At 41.9% G+C, this 15270-nt stretch overlaps 1 protein-coding gene across 1 annotated transcript in view; it reads left to right on the top strand.

Annotated features, from left to right (window-relative positions):
- The window catches only part of abcc8 (ATP-binding cassette, sub-family C (CFTR/MRP), member 8), a 68250-nt gene that overhangs the window by 17165 nt on the left and 35815 nt on the right, over positions 1–15270 (top strand). Inside the window, exons 6-9 of the mRNA XM_071900355.2 lie at positions 1289–1531; positions 4988–5176; positions 7877–8041; positions 8139–8294. Of these exons, the coding sequence (XP_071756456.1) occupies positions 1289–1531; positions 4988–5176; positions 7877–8041; positions 8139–8294 (753 nt within the window). The remainder of the gene's footprint in view (positions 1–1288; positions 1532–4987; positions 5177–7876; positions 8042–8138; positions 8295–15270) is intronic.

The following is a 15270-nucleotide window of genomic DNA, read 5'->3' as shown; positions in this document are numbered from 1 at the left end:
TAATATTTTTTGAAACAGTACATTATAAAGGAGCCCTCTTATAGTAATTCAAATTTTAATGAAGACATTGTTAAAATTTGATATTGTTTCAGTGGTTACATTTAAAGCTACTGCATTTTCAAAAATCCAATCTCCAGGCTGTTTCGGACGAACAACAGTAAACGCATCACAACTGGACTTAGTCTCGATTGCCTCCCTTCACCAAAAATAGCTGATCCTTTCAATCAGGTTTGCAGCATTTGAAGTGGAAAACCTCTACTCAGCCGGTTCCAGTATTGTGACTGTTCTGCCTGTGAGGACTTCATCCAATCAATATATTCATTCGCGAAACATCATGAAGAACATTGTTGTTATCCTGAACCAGTATGTTTGCTAACAAAATCATGAAAACTGAATACTATGGGATCTTTAAGGGATTTCACTGAGAGCTGTTTTTGTTCTCTGTCTGTGTTTATAAATAGCAGAGTGTTTGCAGCTTGTCTGTCTGTGCTGTAATTCCTCTGCTAGCGACTAACCTGGTTTCCTTAGAGCTCAGGGACACTTGCTGCTCATCTTAACTGACTGTGTTTCACTCTACTTGAAAACACGCAGAGAATATGTTATGTGCAGATCTTTCAGATGAAATTCATTTTCATAATGAAAAGCAGAATTAATATCTAGTCAAAGCAGTGCAATTATACTTAATGATATTGCCTACAAACATTGTCTTCAAACAGTTCACTCTGAACATAACATTTACTGAAATTTCACTGCGTAGAAGACCAGCACATCTATTCTATTCTATTCTATTCCGTTCTGATTTTTTTTTACTTCCAAATGATTATTCTCATATTAATGTGTAATGGCTGTAAAAGCAAAGAGTATTTAGGGCCTTTTTTATATCTCAGTAGCACTTGGAATAGTGAAACTTTGCCAAGACACAGCGTTTGCCAATATGTGATCAGGCAGCCTGTAATTTATACACAATGGAGGCGATTTACCTGTCAACAGCTATGAATAAAACCCAGTAATCAGGGCGTGTTACTGTCATATCCATTATGTTATAGCTTTCGTATCCAGTATGAAGCAAATCAGAATGATAATCATTATCTCCATAGATCTTGTCAGAGTTGAGTTGATGTCTCTCTATGATTTAAAGGCTAATCAGTGGTTGTGTTCATTATTTGAGTGTGTGTGAGAGAGACAGTGTGTGTGCATGAGTCTTTGTGTCTTCCCTGTGTTTTTAGATCAAGAACCATAGTTTTTAATGATAGTTTTTTCTTCTTCTCGGTCTCATCTTCTCACACAGCGCTACATGTGCTTCGCCAACCCCACGGAGGTGAAGCCTCCTGAGGACCTGCAGGACCTGGGCGTTCGTTTCCTGCAGCCCTTCGTCAACCTGTTGTCCAAGGCCACCTACTGGTGGATGAACACCTTCATTACCTCCGCTCACAGACGGCCCATCGACCTCAAGGTCATTGGCAAGCTGCCCATCGCCATGAGAGCGCTCACCAACTACCTGAAGCTGCGCAAGGCCTTCGAAGACCAGAAGGTTAGAGCAGTGACTGACTCCAGTTATTAGTCTTTTCTTTCTATCCACAATGTGTTTTTGGGGTTTTCAGTGAGTCATGAACAACAAGGGGTTTGTCAAGCGTCAGTACAGTTTGTATGGGATGTACTTGAATGAATGTAGCTGACAGAAGGGTGTGAAAAGGTATCAAAGGACACCAAACAAACAGATAAAATGAAACACATAACCAATACAAGTAAAGAGGATACATGACAAGTATAAGTTACATCACAGCTGCTGCCATGTTTCACCACATGCATATGCAAAAAACAGGTAACGCATTCATTCTGGAATAAAAGGGAATAGTACAGTTTCTGCATACACAAAGAAATCAGAAACCAGATCTTTTCAAACTCGTCAGATGAGCCCCAAATTGTATATCTAATTTTAGATCAGGAGTCATGTTACAGCAGTGACGCTTTTCTGAGATCTTGTAACTGATGTAGTGATAATCAGAAGCATCATTCTCCTGGTGTCATTGGTGCTGAATAAATAATCATCGCAGATGGCAGCAGAAAGTAACAGAAGTTGTTGTGTATTCTGCAGAAAGAATGAAGGAGTGATATTTATTGAGTTGTTTCTCCCCCGATTTGTAGTTTTCTCCCCTGATTCTCCTGATTTGTAGTTTTCGCAAGCAGTTGGCAGGACGGGTGTTTTGTACTCAAAGACAAAAGCTAGCATCTGCATGTTATTGCAAAGATATTGGGGCAAACAGGATTATGAAATGGGAGAAAACTGCAGTCTCTCTAAATGTGGCGATTATCATCAGGGGATCAACTTGGATCTTCCACTCCAAGAGAGACAAACAAGGTTTTAAGTATTTATGTAAGAGTTTAGAGTGCAGTTTATTTGGCTCCTTCTGGCCTCATTCCATTTTATTTCATTTTATTTTAATTCATTTGTCTATTTAACTGTCTGATTATCCTAACTGTCTTATTATATTAAGTTTTAATTGTCAATTGCCCTCAGTCTGTCATGTGCGTGATGTGATTTGGGAATTTTAGTTGCCGTTGTGTTTTTGCATACAGTTGCTCTGTTCCTCTGTTCTGTGATGACTCAGTCCAGGCTGAACTGGAGCCATAAAACTTCAGTCTTCACACAGATGATGTTCCAGTAGCGTAAACACTGAAATATCACATCATCTTTGAACATACTCACATGTGCACATGCACTTGCATGCACACGTACACACGCATGTCTCTCTCTCTCTCTCTCTCTCTCTCTCTCTCTCTCTCTCTCTCTCTCTGTCTGTCTCTCCCACTCCTAATGTTTCCGTTCACAGCCTGTAACTTTTTATTTGGGAAAACATACAGTACATGCTAAATGTCACATCCCAAGACTTAGTATGGTTCCTCCATTATACCTCTAGGACTTTGTTCTATACTCATTTAAAAATGAGATAGCTACCATCTGGAAAAGGTGACACCTACTATATATATTACAAAATGTTTAACTGCAACATTATGGTACTTTTGACAATGGTGACACTTACAGATCCTCTACGCTATGCTAGGGATATTAATGAACTTCACATAATGATTTATTTTTTCTTTTTCTTTTTTTTGGATGTATAGACCATTTTGCACTACAACTCTTCAGATGTATAGTTGCCATCGGTAAGATGAAATGTAAGAAATTCCTTACTTGCCAGTTATTATACTAGTGTAATCTGTTTGATAGAGAACTGAACAGATGGATAAAACACAGCTATTCATCCTGAGGCGGTCTTATTATCTCATCTTCTTCTCATCGTCTTATTGATACGGACCGGACTGGAGATTTTTCTTTGTTACATCTCTCTCTCTCTTTCTTCCTTCCCCTCTTTCTCTTTCTCTTTCTCTTTCTCTTTCTCTTTCTCTTTCTGTCTGTGTCTCTCTCACTCCGTCTTTCCCTCTCTTGCTTTTGGAGCACGTGTCAGGGGTCAGAGGTGAAGGGCCACTACAGGGTCGTTGTTTTCCAGTGTTTAGGAGGTCACAGAGATTCGTCACTGTTGCGTGTGCGTCCGGTGTGAACGCAAACCCCGCTTCCTTCTGGCAGGAGAGAGTGATGAGAGAGACGGAGGGATCCCAGTGGAGAGGTGGGGGGTGGGGGTGGTGTGTGTGTGCGTGTATGTGTGTGTGTGTGTGTGTGTGTGTTGTATAGAGGAGAGCTAAGAGGCGCAGGGTCATTCCCATTCTACTGTGAACGAGTTGACATCCCGACCCCTGCGGGGGTGAAAGCACTACACTTCATGGGAAGCTAGTTTCACTCTGTGTGCGAGAGTGAAAAGTCCTCGTTCCCCCTCCTTTGAACCCAAGGTAGAGAGTCGGATGGGTGTGTATGTGTGCGTGTGTGTGTGTGTGTGTGTGTGTGTGTTAATGATGCTGCGTAAGAAGGCTGAGGTTGAGTATATGCTCTCATGGAAAGAGGGGACACATGATAACAGTCACGTCTGTCCTCACAGCCCTGGGAGTGACTTAGTCATATTGACAGAGACAAACACACACACACACACACACACACACACACACAACACACACATACAGAGGATGTTCTGGGAGTGTTTACTGCACCGTGACAGTCCAGATGTTTCCCCTGATCATCGCTAACTGACTCACTGAACCAAGCTGTTGTGTTGTTTGGCATTTTAGTGTATTTTGCACATTATAAATAATAATCAGTGGCTCTTCCAGCTGATCTGAATTTGTCTTGGAAATGTATTGAATTGTCACTGTGACTGTCAATTTTTAAGATCCTTCATCATGTGAAGTAGAATTTGAAAAGCCTTAATCTGTTCTCCTTTGCTGTTTAATCCCATTTTTCTGCATCACTTTCATGGTTAGAAGCATCATTCTTTTCGTTATACATGATTGACTGAGCTCCACTGTGGAACAAGACATTAAATACCAGATCCCATGATGCAGCAGCAGCAGCAGTGAGGGTTGCGAGCCTAGACTTGACCTCATTCTGTAGGTTGTAGTGGTGGACTGGTTCCTGACTTAATAGCGTAGATGCAGCATTTTTGTCCAAACAATTACTTTCCTTTGCTCAGTTAGCACGCTTTTATCGTGTGACCTAGTTTCGCTGTTACGCTGCCAGTCCGACTCCACAGAGAACTGTCTGCATTGTGTTTGGTGTTACAAATCAATGTGCTTCTACATATGTAACAAACCAATTTACCCCTATCCTCGACAACAGCCATCTTCATTACACTAATGGAACAATATAAATGTCTCCCTGATTGATGGTGATTAATATCTGTGATTTAGAATGACTTAATTCAAAGTGCATTAACCCAAACAGTGTGTTGCCATTCAGGTACTGTAGATAAGCAGCATTAAGCAAATCCCATCATCAGCATCCAAACTGGGCTCTGACAATGCATGTATTCACTCCGACTTGACACACTGATGTGTTTCAGCCTCTGTCCCTCTGCGGTTTGTTTTTATCTACCTTCAGAGGCCGCAGGGCATGGCACCCCAGGGAGCAAAGTGGATCTGGCAGGCCTTGCGGAAAGCGTTTGGCAGACCGCTCATCCTCAGCATCACATTCCGCTTCCTGGCCGACCTGCTGGGCTTCGCCGGTCCTCTCTGCATCTCCGGCATCGTCCACCACATCAGCAAGGACAACCGCACCATCCAGGCACCGGTGAGAGTGCAACCGTATTGCCATACACACCATAGCATATCACAGCATTGCATAGCATCCAGTGACTGAAATTAACCTTTTGGCTTAGTTTGAGGTTTCTCATGGCAACAGCTAAATAATGTGCTAGCTTTCTCCACAGTGTAAATATAGCATTATTGACAGAATATTATGTTGTTTTCCTCAATAAACACAAGCCAGTCATGAACGACTCGCCGCTTCTTACTAAATGCTTTTCTTCAGCTCCTATTTTTCTTCTGCCCTCTTCTCATGGTCACTGAAAACTTAAGCTAATTGCCTCCTTTCTCTTCTTAAACACCACTTCGGTTTCCTGGTATCTGTTTGCCCCAACAATATAGCACCACATTCTAGCAAATTTTTTTTTGCAAACGTTAGTTATAATGTATCTATCTCGCTCACCGTCACTTCATTTGACCTGATTACACAGCGTTTACAAGTCACGTGATGGCGAGAGAGGACCAGTGATGTTGGTGCCTCATGACAGCACACGCCAATAAACAAAATGCATAACTGAGACGTCTCATACCTCCCTTCTGCCTTTCAAAGATCGCCGCTAGAGTTTGATGAGACATTTATAATGCCCTCTCTCCCCAGTACACCTGTCCTGATGGTGAACTAATTTAAGCCCTGTCAAATATTTATGAGTCTCGCTGCTCGCGGTGCTGTCTCAGTTTCTTAGATTCCACACAGGGCAGACTGCCATATCAGACAGCAACTCAGTAAGTTGTACTTCTGTAAGAAAAACTCTTCAATTATTTGTTTGAAAGTCATGCAGTGGAATATCAAAAGTTAATTTGGAAATGGTGTCTTTCTTAGGCACTCAAAGAGAAATCGTGACAGTGTGTTAGTTTGGAGAGATGACTGAAAATAGGCCTGTTTGGAGAAAAAAAAAAAAAAAGATGTAAAAGTGATATCGGTGTAATAAAAAGAGACAAGATAGAGAGCACTTGATCCGATGAGTGTGAAGGAGGATAGTGTGAGTGTGTCTGAGAGAGAGAGAGAGAGAGAGAGAGAGAGCGTGCGGGGGTGAGAAAGAGAGAGAGAGAGAAATTTTATGGATGTGTTGATGTGGAGTCGGGACAGATTTCTAATCAATAATTCATAGTCCCTAAGAATGATCTAGGGCTGCAGCTATCGATTATTTTAGTAATCGAGTATTCTACCGATTATTCCATCGATTAATCGAGTAATCGGATAAGAAATACTTTTGCTTTATTAAAGAGCAATAGTAAATATACAAAAGAGAAAAGCTGTCCGCATGAAGCTGTCCATACGACGCTGTGATTTACTGAAAACGAGGTGAAATAATAATTATTATTGATATTTATTACTAGGCCTAAATATCATACAAGTTCATAAGACTGGCTAATGTACATTTATTTGCTATGTTGAAGGGTTGCCCTACACCTGCTGACCCTACTCACTGCAATCAAACTAAACTGAATATACCTGCTGTATTGGACTGGTGCATTTTAGGCTCCAATTGCTACTTACACCACCTGATATTTTGCTTTCTGGGGTATTTTATGCATCACTGTGAGGGGAGTAGGTGTGTGTGTGTGTGTGTGTGTGTGTGTATGTGTGTGTGACTATCATAATAATAACATGAATGAAGCTCAGGCTTTCACAAATTGACTGCAGCATTTTATTTTCTGTGGTTATTTTCTTGAGCAAAACTTAGTTAACTTAGGGACATCATAACTAGCCACCATATTGATTTACGTTCTTAACTAGCCATTACATATAGCCATAATTAACGTGCATTCTTTACTAGCCTTCATCTCATCCCGTTTTAATATTAAATGCTGACTCCACCCACCCGGGCCAGTTTCGGCGTACGCCGGTAGCAATTACAAGTGGACCCTATCCTACAGTCCCTGCTCTCAGCGGAGGGAGGGGGGCTACACTGTGTGTGGGAAGCGCTGTGACCGTCAGACCTCTCTGGATTAGACAAGCAAGTAGAGCAAACCGGCATCAGCCGAACCAATTTATTGCCAAATGCTTTGGGATTCAACACATTAACATTGCTTTCCATGGTCAGAAAAAGTCGGCAGATTTGTCGCTAGTCGCTTTTGAGAAATAAAGTCGCCAGGGGGGTCTGAAAAGTCGCTAAGTCTAGCGACAAAGTCGCCAAGTTGGCAACACTGGATCCGAAACTTTGGACACTTTCTGTGGCCTGTCTCTTCTCTTCGCCCCTCGCTATTTTCTCTCTCTTTCTCCAGCGCGTTGTGCAACAGTAATAATCATCCGTGCGAAACACTGAGCGTGTATATAGTTATACGGATTAAACGAAGCTTCGATGCAAAGAATTTGCATCGATGATTTTTAGTAATCGAGTTACTCGAGTTTCTCGAGGAATCGTTTCAGCCCTAGAATGATCTATTACCTTTTTTCAAGGAGATAGCATATCCGTCTCTCCATCTCCTACAGCTGAACCACATACTTCTTTAGTTTCCAGCTCAGACTCCATACATTTTAAACATCAGATACATTTTAAACGGATACTGTTGCCCTCGCCATTTGAAGTGCTGAGCAGGAACTGAATTATTTGAAATTCATTAACGTCACTGTCTCCAAGTCAGACCTGAGTTCGGCCAGCCTGTCTGACCTTGCCGAGGTTCCTGCCAGACTTAGAGAATAATGAGCTGGTCGATATCTCTCCCTCTCCCTCTGTGCTTCCAGATGAGGTTGCTGGGGATCTATTTCATTTCCTCCAAGGAGTTCCTGGAGAATGCCTATGTGCTGGCAGTGCTGCTGTTCTTCGCCCTGCTCCTTCAGAGAACCTTCCTCCAGGCCTCCTACTATGTGGCCATTGAAACAGGCATCAATTTGCGCGGGGCCATACAGGTATGGAACCCAGATGCTTCCTTTTATTTAGTATTACTGCACAGTATATTGATCTATCTGTTCAAATGGATCCTAATGTGGCTCTTCCTCTCTCCAGACAAAGATCTACAACAAGATCATGCGTCTGTGCACCTCCAACATGTCCATGGGCGAACTGACTGTTGCTCAGATCTGCAACCTGGTTGCCATAGATACCAACCAGCTCATGTGGTTCTTCTTCCTCTGTCCCAACCTGTGGGCTATGCCGGTACAGGTGAGAAACGCTCTGTTCATCTTTAATGTTTTCTTCTACTCTATTTACTTGTGAGGTCTTGCATTGTGTTGCATTGTGTTATGTTGCATTGTGTAGTATTGTTTTGTACTATGTTGTGTTGTGTTTTGTTGTTTTGCATTGCTTTCATAGCATTGCGTATTGTGTTGCAGTTCATTGTTTTATTTTATTGCATTGCTTTCTATGCAGTGCATGTCAATGCACTACATTTAATTGCACTGCTTTTAGTTGCACTGCTTTATGTTGCACTGTTTTGATGAACTGTGTTCTGTTGCACCGCATTAGTTCTGCTGCATTTTGTTGCATTATGTTGTTACCTCATCAAGGAGGTAATGTTTTCGTCTGTCTGTCTGTCCGTCCATCCATCCGTCTGTTAGCAGCATATCTCAAAAAGTTGGCCATTTGTACAAAACTTGGTGTGAAGGTTGGTTATGGGCAAAGGAAGAACTGATTCACTTTTCATGTCGATTGGCCAAAAGGGGTAGTGGTGGTGGGCGTGGTCTTCCACACAAAGGTGCATTTTTGTGCATTTCAGAACAGATTCACATAATATTACAACTTTGACAAAAGGTTGTGCAGGGAAGAACCGCTGGGCCATGCCTTCTTACAGTTTTTGTAATGTCTCTGGGTGAAGCCTTGCATGGTGTTGTTAGATATGCCGGTGTCTGTGCTCTACTGAGCACATTTTCTAGTTTTGATTTGATTTGTTTGTTGTATTTTATTGCACTGTGTTGTGCTACATTGTGTTGTGCTGCGTTGCATCTTGTCTTTCTTGTTGTGTTGTGTATCATGCTCTGCCAGTGTTGCATCATGTTTGAGTCTGGTCTGTTCAAATCAGACTCTTTGAATAGGGAAAAGCTTACTGTATTGTTTTTGATTCTGTGGAAAGTAAAGGATTCTATACAGAGTCATAAGGGTTAAAAACTGAGCGGCCTGGCAGGTGTTATTGCCCCTGCAGGGGTTAAAATAGATTTACTGCAAATCTAGGTAGTATATTGCAAGCCTGTGACCTTCATGCTTTGTAATGATGTCCGATAAGCTGAATGTATAATTCATGTCACGTTAATCAATGTTGTTTCTCATATACCTTTAAATCCTCACGAGAATTAAGAGAAGGTTGAAAACAACCATCCTGGTAATTCAGAGAAATAACATTTTCAGGTACAGCAACCCCTGGAGGTCAGTTAGTTGCTCATGGAAATCTTCTTGAAATTTATTTTTGCCTGCCTTTCTTTCTTTCTTTCTTGCTTTCTTGCCCTCTCCCTCCCATCCTGCCTCTATAATGTCTGCCGTAGCAAATGTACAAACCAATACGAACTTGCACAGAATAGAAACACAGTCGCACACATCATCACATAGAAGTTAATGTATACTCGCTGCAGCTTCGTATTGTTCGTTTATTTACACTCCATGCCAGTAAGGGCGCATGAAGATCAAAGAGGTAACTGTAACCAAGGGAAACCAGAAATAGCTGTGACAAAAGCTCAGAACAACAGCAGCAGCAATGGCTGCGGTGAAAGAGCGCCAAAGGTGGCTGAGGGAATATGAGGATTTAGAAGCTGTGTGATCCGTTATAGAGGTGCAGATACTGAGCCTCCAAACCATTCAGTGAAAGAACTGACCACAAGGTGTTAGCAATGAGGTGTAAAAGAAGGAAATGAACCAGAAAAGATAATGGTGACGCTTTTCCATAAAGCATCACAACCAATCATGTCAAATTTTAGACCAATTGCAGATGGTCACACACTGGGGACTGGTAGTGAAGAATTAGACGCCTGTGCACACTGCAGAGGCCAAAGCCAATGTGGCACGTTTTTTCCTCAGAAATGTCCTTTTGTTAGTACAAACTTGCCGTTCCCGCAGCAAGTATACTGTGGCCTTTAGCACTATACTGAAGTAAACTGCTTCCATTTCTGTTTGGCTGGTTTTCCTCTGCTTGTGTGTTATTTCTGTTGGTTTATTGTTGTGGCCTCTGTTGGCACCTCATATTGCATTTGGAATAGAGGCTTCTCTTATCTCTCTGCGACAGGGAACGCTGCCCCAAGGCCTTGAGTTTCTCTCTTACAATTCATCTTTTTTCTTTTTTTTTTAGGTCTGTCTGGTGAAATTTCATTTGCTTTATAGAATGCGTCATAAGACAAAACTCAAGTATGTGAATGAATCCCGGGACCCAAAACACAACTTTTGTAATATTTGTTCCACTACATTAAGCACAATGATCACATAATGGGAAATACATTTACAGGACCTTTGCATACCCAGATTTTTCAATTAGTATTGTTTACCTTAAATATATTTAGCCCCATTTTAGCTTACCTGCAGTACTGCCTTCATGGGAATCTTTGCCTCATTGTATTTTCAGCTGTACAGATTCTAGAGAAAGGGTTCAAAGGCATAAACATAGACAACAGCTTCTGGATTTTGATTTTGATTTTGATTCTGCTGCTAGTTTTGATATGGCTAACATGCAGTAAGTGAAATGTCAAACATATATAACATTTACCAGTAATAGAGAGAAACATTTGTTATTTTGGTAACGCTTTATTTTACAGCCTGCTAATTATGGTGTAACTAGTTTGTAATTATGGGGTACTAATAAACAATAACAATGCTGTAGTTACAGGGTAACAAAACAAGAAGTCCGGGAATTAAGGAGTCACAATTTTTTAATTATGAGAGATTTATGGTAGTTATGGTGTTTTCTGTTTTCGTAATTACCACATACTTAAAAAATAATTACAGGGTACAATAACGTAATTAGGGGGGACTAAACAAATGTTATCGGTGCTTAAAGGTTCATGCACTGGAAAAAGGCCATTGTAAAGTGCTACCCATTTTTCTGTTAACTACATCCGTTGATGCACAGGTTGTTCTGGAAAAAAATAATTCTACACCTGAAAAACTGAATTGAAGATGAATAACTTTTCTTTTTATTTTCCTAAAGTATCCCCTCAGATGTGATAGTAGGTAGTAGTAATAGGTAATAGTAATATATAGTAGTACTAGTAGTAGGTAGTAGTAAGATTATAGTGAGCTAACTTGTGGCTTAAAACGTGAAAGTGCAATATAGGAATTAGCAACAGTGTTTCCCCTAAAAACATTTTCAGGCCTGGTGGTACGCACCGAAAAAACCCTAAACAGACGAGGGGCGCTTATTGGCGCGGTCGGCTTCGGTCAGATGGCGCAGCAGGCGGTCTGCAATTTATATTTGCGTTCAAATTTTTGTTCGCTTGGTATATTCAAGACTTAAAAACAAAGTGAAATAATGACACAGGCCTAAATAAATTAAATAAACAAACCTAAACATGTATCCTTGTTTACTTTTGTGGTAATTCAATAACAGACGCAATTTTCAAAAGGCAAGTGATAATTCAAAACCAGAGACCATCATCCTACAATGTGTTGCATTTAAAACTTGCATTAGTACAGATGGATTCATCAACAACAACAGTGAAGACCCTGGTAAGTTATTAATTTAATATATTTGTGATATAATGGAGATATGACCATCTATAGTGTTTTCTATGGTGTTTTCCACCGAAACTGGCGCTCCAGATCGCTAGCCGGCCGCGGAGCTCCCCGCTGCGGGGCGGCCGGTCTGAACGGTCAAATCGGTTAACATGGGTGCCGAAAGGAAACTGGCTGCGCTTCCCGGCGCTTCCGCATGCGGTCTGAACCCGGTGTTTAGGACACGGTGTGATAGCAGTGGCACGTGGCACTCGCATCGCGTCAAGAGTTTCCCAGGCAACGACACAGAGGTTGACTCACGTTTCGGAACAGCGCCGCACAGAGGCTCCCAAACGCAAATGATTATTGATTTCCGAATGAATGGATATTTGGCGTTGTTTTTGGCATTAAAAAAAACTTTTTTTTGGCCTGGCGGGGGTTCTCTTTGGCCTGGCGGCCCGCCAGGCCTGTACAATTATAGGGGAAACACTGAGCAATTAAATAGATGTTTTCCGCATAAAAAATATGGTATCTTAATACAAATTTCAAATATTCAGTTATGTGTTTTTAATCATGTGTACGTTAGTTTATAAACCATGTACGAAGTGGGACACCTAACGGCCCTGCTCCACTACAGCCATCAGCCGTCAGCCATTGAAGGAATGATTCCTTTACCAGCAGTGAAAGATGCTTCACTGCTGGTGTTGCGTCCGATGGCTGCGTCCAAGCAAAAAAATCGCCGAGGTTCAATTCTCGATGGCTGACGTACGCGTTCTCCCTCATTGAAATATAGTTGAATTGATTGTTTTCTGGTGAATCCATTCAAAAGTCAATGCACTCTGTGGCGCAGGGAGAACGTCACGTTGGCGCAACGCTGATGGCAACGCGACGCAACGCTGGTAGTGGAGCTCTAACGTAAGTCATCAAAGTTTACTGGGCCTGAGCTTCATCTGATGAATCATAATGCAGCTGGACAGAATGCAGCAGAGTTCATAGAATTTAGAATGTCAGTGTCATAAAGGAGCGATTGACCTGAAAACAGACAGAGTTTCATCTCTGATCACCTGTACATTGAGAAAGAAAACTCAAGTTGCATTCTTTTTGAGAAACATCAACAATATCTACCTTTTAGAAAGGAAAACATGGAGAGTGATTTCCATCTTGGTAAGCCACATGTATTTATAATTTTATTATTTAACAGAAAAAGATTAGTACAGAGGATTTTGCTGAACAGACAAACAAGAGACAGACTAGGTCAGTATAGACTAGTTGTTTGTGTTGAAGAATTTGCATTTGTGTCCAGTTCTTCCTTTGTTTGATTTAAATTGTAAATTCACAGTTAGATTTGTTGTTGAAACAAAACTATGATGAAAGGCATAAGATGAAGCTATGATGAAGCATGTTTCCTTGAATGAAGCTACATCTGGTGGCCTCATGGTTATTTGATTATTAAGATGTTGCCGTTGTATTTCTTTCAGCATCCATGCAAATGGTCGCTCGACTCAGTTGCCCTTAATGACGATTGCCATGAAAACATCAATTGCATATTTGCGAAAGTCCTAAAGAAGGAGCATTACCTTTATGCTGAAGCCTCTAGTTTCTCTGGAGTGACTGCTGAGCTCGACTGTGACCTTTCGCCTCAGTCTGCTGTTGGTCTCGGCTCCAAACCTGCTTGTGGATTTGAGAGCCTCAACATATGGGAACCAATAGCCAGTGCAACTTCATCAGCATGCAAACTTCTCTTGGATATTGACAAAGGAGACCTTCCTCCCACAGAGACAGAGTCTCCTCTCATGACTGAGGACACAGCGTTACGTAATGCTGGAGCATCCATCCACCCAGCTCAGCATGTTGAGACTCAATCCAACCTGCTCCGTCTTGTTGAGGCTCCATCCCATGAGGCTCAAATGACTGATGACTTCAAAATCATTGAGAGACTGTGGCAGCGTCAGCACTCCCCCTTTGGTTTTGACGATGACTACCACCTGGAGGCAGTTGGGAAGAGATACCTCTATGCTCCCCCATGTGACACATCTGGATTTGTGGCTGACTGCTGCTCACCCTGTGGATCCACTCTGGGCCGCCTGGATGAGTGGGAGCCACTGGTCAAATCCCACTTTGACTTGGAGAAGGAGGGATTTGGTGAGGAGCTCCTCTACGCTTCATCACATCTCTTTAGATTTGGAGTTGACTGCTTCCCACAGCATGGGCCGACTCTGGACCAGCTTGACAAATGGGAACCTGTTGTCAGCAGCACTGATTCTCACCTGATGCAGTTCCTCTTCCTCCTCCTGGAGGAGGAGGAACTTGGTGAAAAGCACATGAATGCTTCCTCATCAGTGAGTTCTACATTTATGGCTGCCTGCGCTGCACACCATGCCCCTACTCAAGATCATCTTGATGAATGGGAGCCAGTCGTCAAAGCTGATTCTAAACTGATGCTGTTCCTCCAGGACTTGGAGAAGGAGGAAGAACAATGTCCTTTTATCATCAAGAGGGAAACAGTCAACTCTTGTGCACAGATTGAGGTCGCTGCTGAAAGCTCTGTGACCGTCCTGCATCAACCTGAATGTTGTGAGGGAACAAAAGTCACTGTCCTCTCTGCTGGACCTGACAATATCTCCACCTCAGAAGAGGCTCTTGCTGAATACACCCTGATTCACCTGCTGAAGGAAGGATCAACCAACCTGCTTCAGGAGTCCCAGGCTCCAGCCATCCAGGTTGAGGTCAAAGCTCCACCAAGCCTTGTGGTTGAAACTGTAAAGGACACCAAGGATCTGTCCGGTCTTACCCTGGAAAACACACTTTCACCCGTCCAACTGGTCAAACCTACAGGACCTCAGAGTTCCAGTGCCAAAGATAGCCTGTCAACAAAACCAAAGAAGAAGCGTGGCTTCTTTTCTTGGCTATCCCGCATATTCCGGCCTCTCACGTGCAGTCCACTTCTGAACTCCTGTCATCTTGACTGAATCATTTTATTTGAATACATTTATTTGCACACTACTGTTATAGTGTCTTTGCTCATTTCTTCAAAACACACCTTTATTCCTGCAGTTATGGGTAACCTGTTGCCTAAAGCAGTGAAAGTGTAATGGAATTATTAAATATATGTTGGCCATTAACATTTTCTACACCTCTATTACTAACAATATAATCAATATTTATTCTAAATGTGGCTGTTTTTTCACTGAGAGTCCATTTTACCCCAAAACAAAACAAACAAAAACACATAAAATAATTGTTATTATGGTAACTCTTTATTTTACAGCCCGCTAAGTACATTGTAACTGGTTTGTAATTATGTACTAGTAAAATAACAATGCTGTAGTTACAGGGTAATAAAACAAGCGTTACCGTTATTTTTTATAACAAGCTTCCCAAACTTCTTTTAGACAGAACCTATCCTTTCGGTTCAGAAAGCAGGATGCAGGTTGGGAGCTGGCTGTGTTAAATCCTTTGGTAGCAGTATCAGCCTCTCTGGCGCCTTTATTCCTGTGAATCTGAGCAGCAT

This window comes from Centroberyx gerrardi, chromosome 4 (assembly GCF_048128805.1).
Source record: "Centroberyx gerrardi isolate f3 chromosome 4, fCenGer3.hap1.cur.20231027, whole genome shotgun sequence".
NCBI lineage: Eukaryota > Metazoa > Chordata > Actinopteri > Beryciformes > Berycidae > Centroberyx > Centroberyx gerrardi.
The sequence above is the reverse complement of the archived record's forward strand: the minus strand, read 5'-3'. Positions and strand labels throughout refer to the sequence as shown.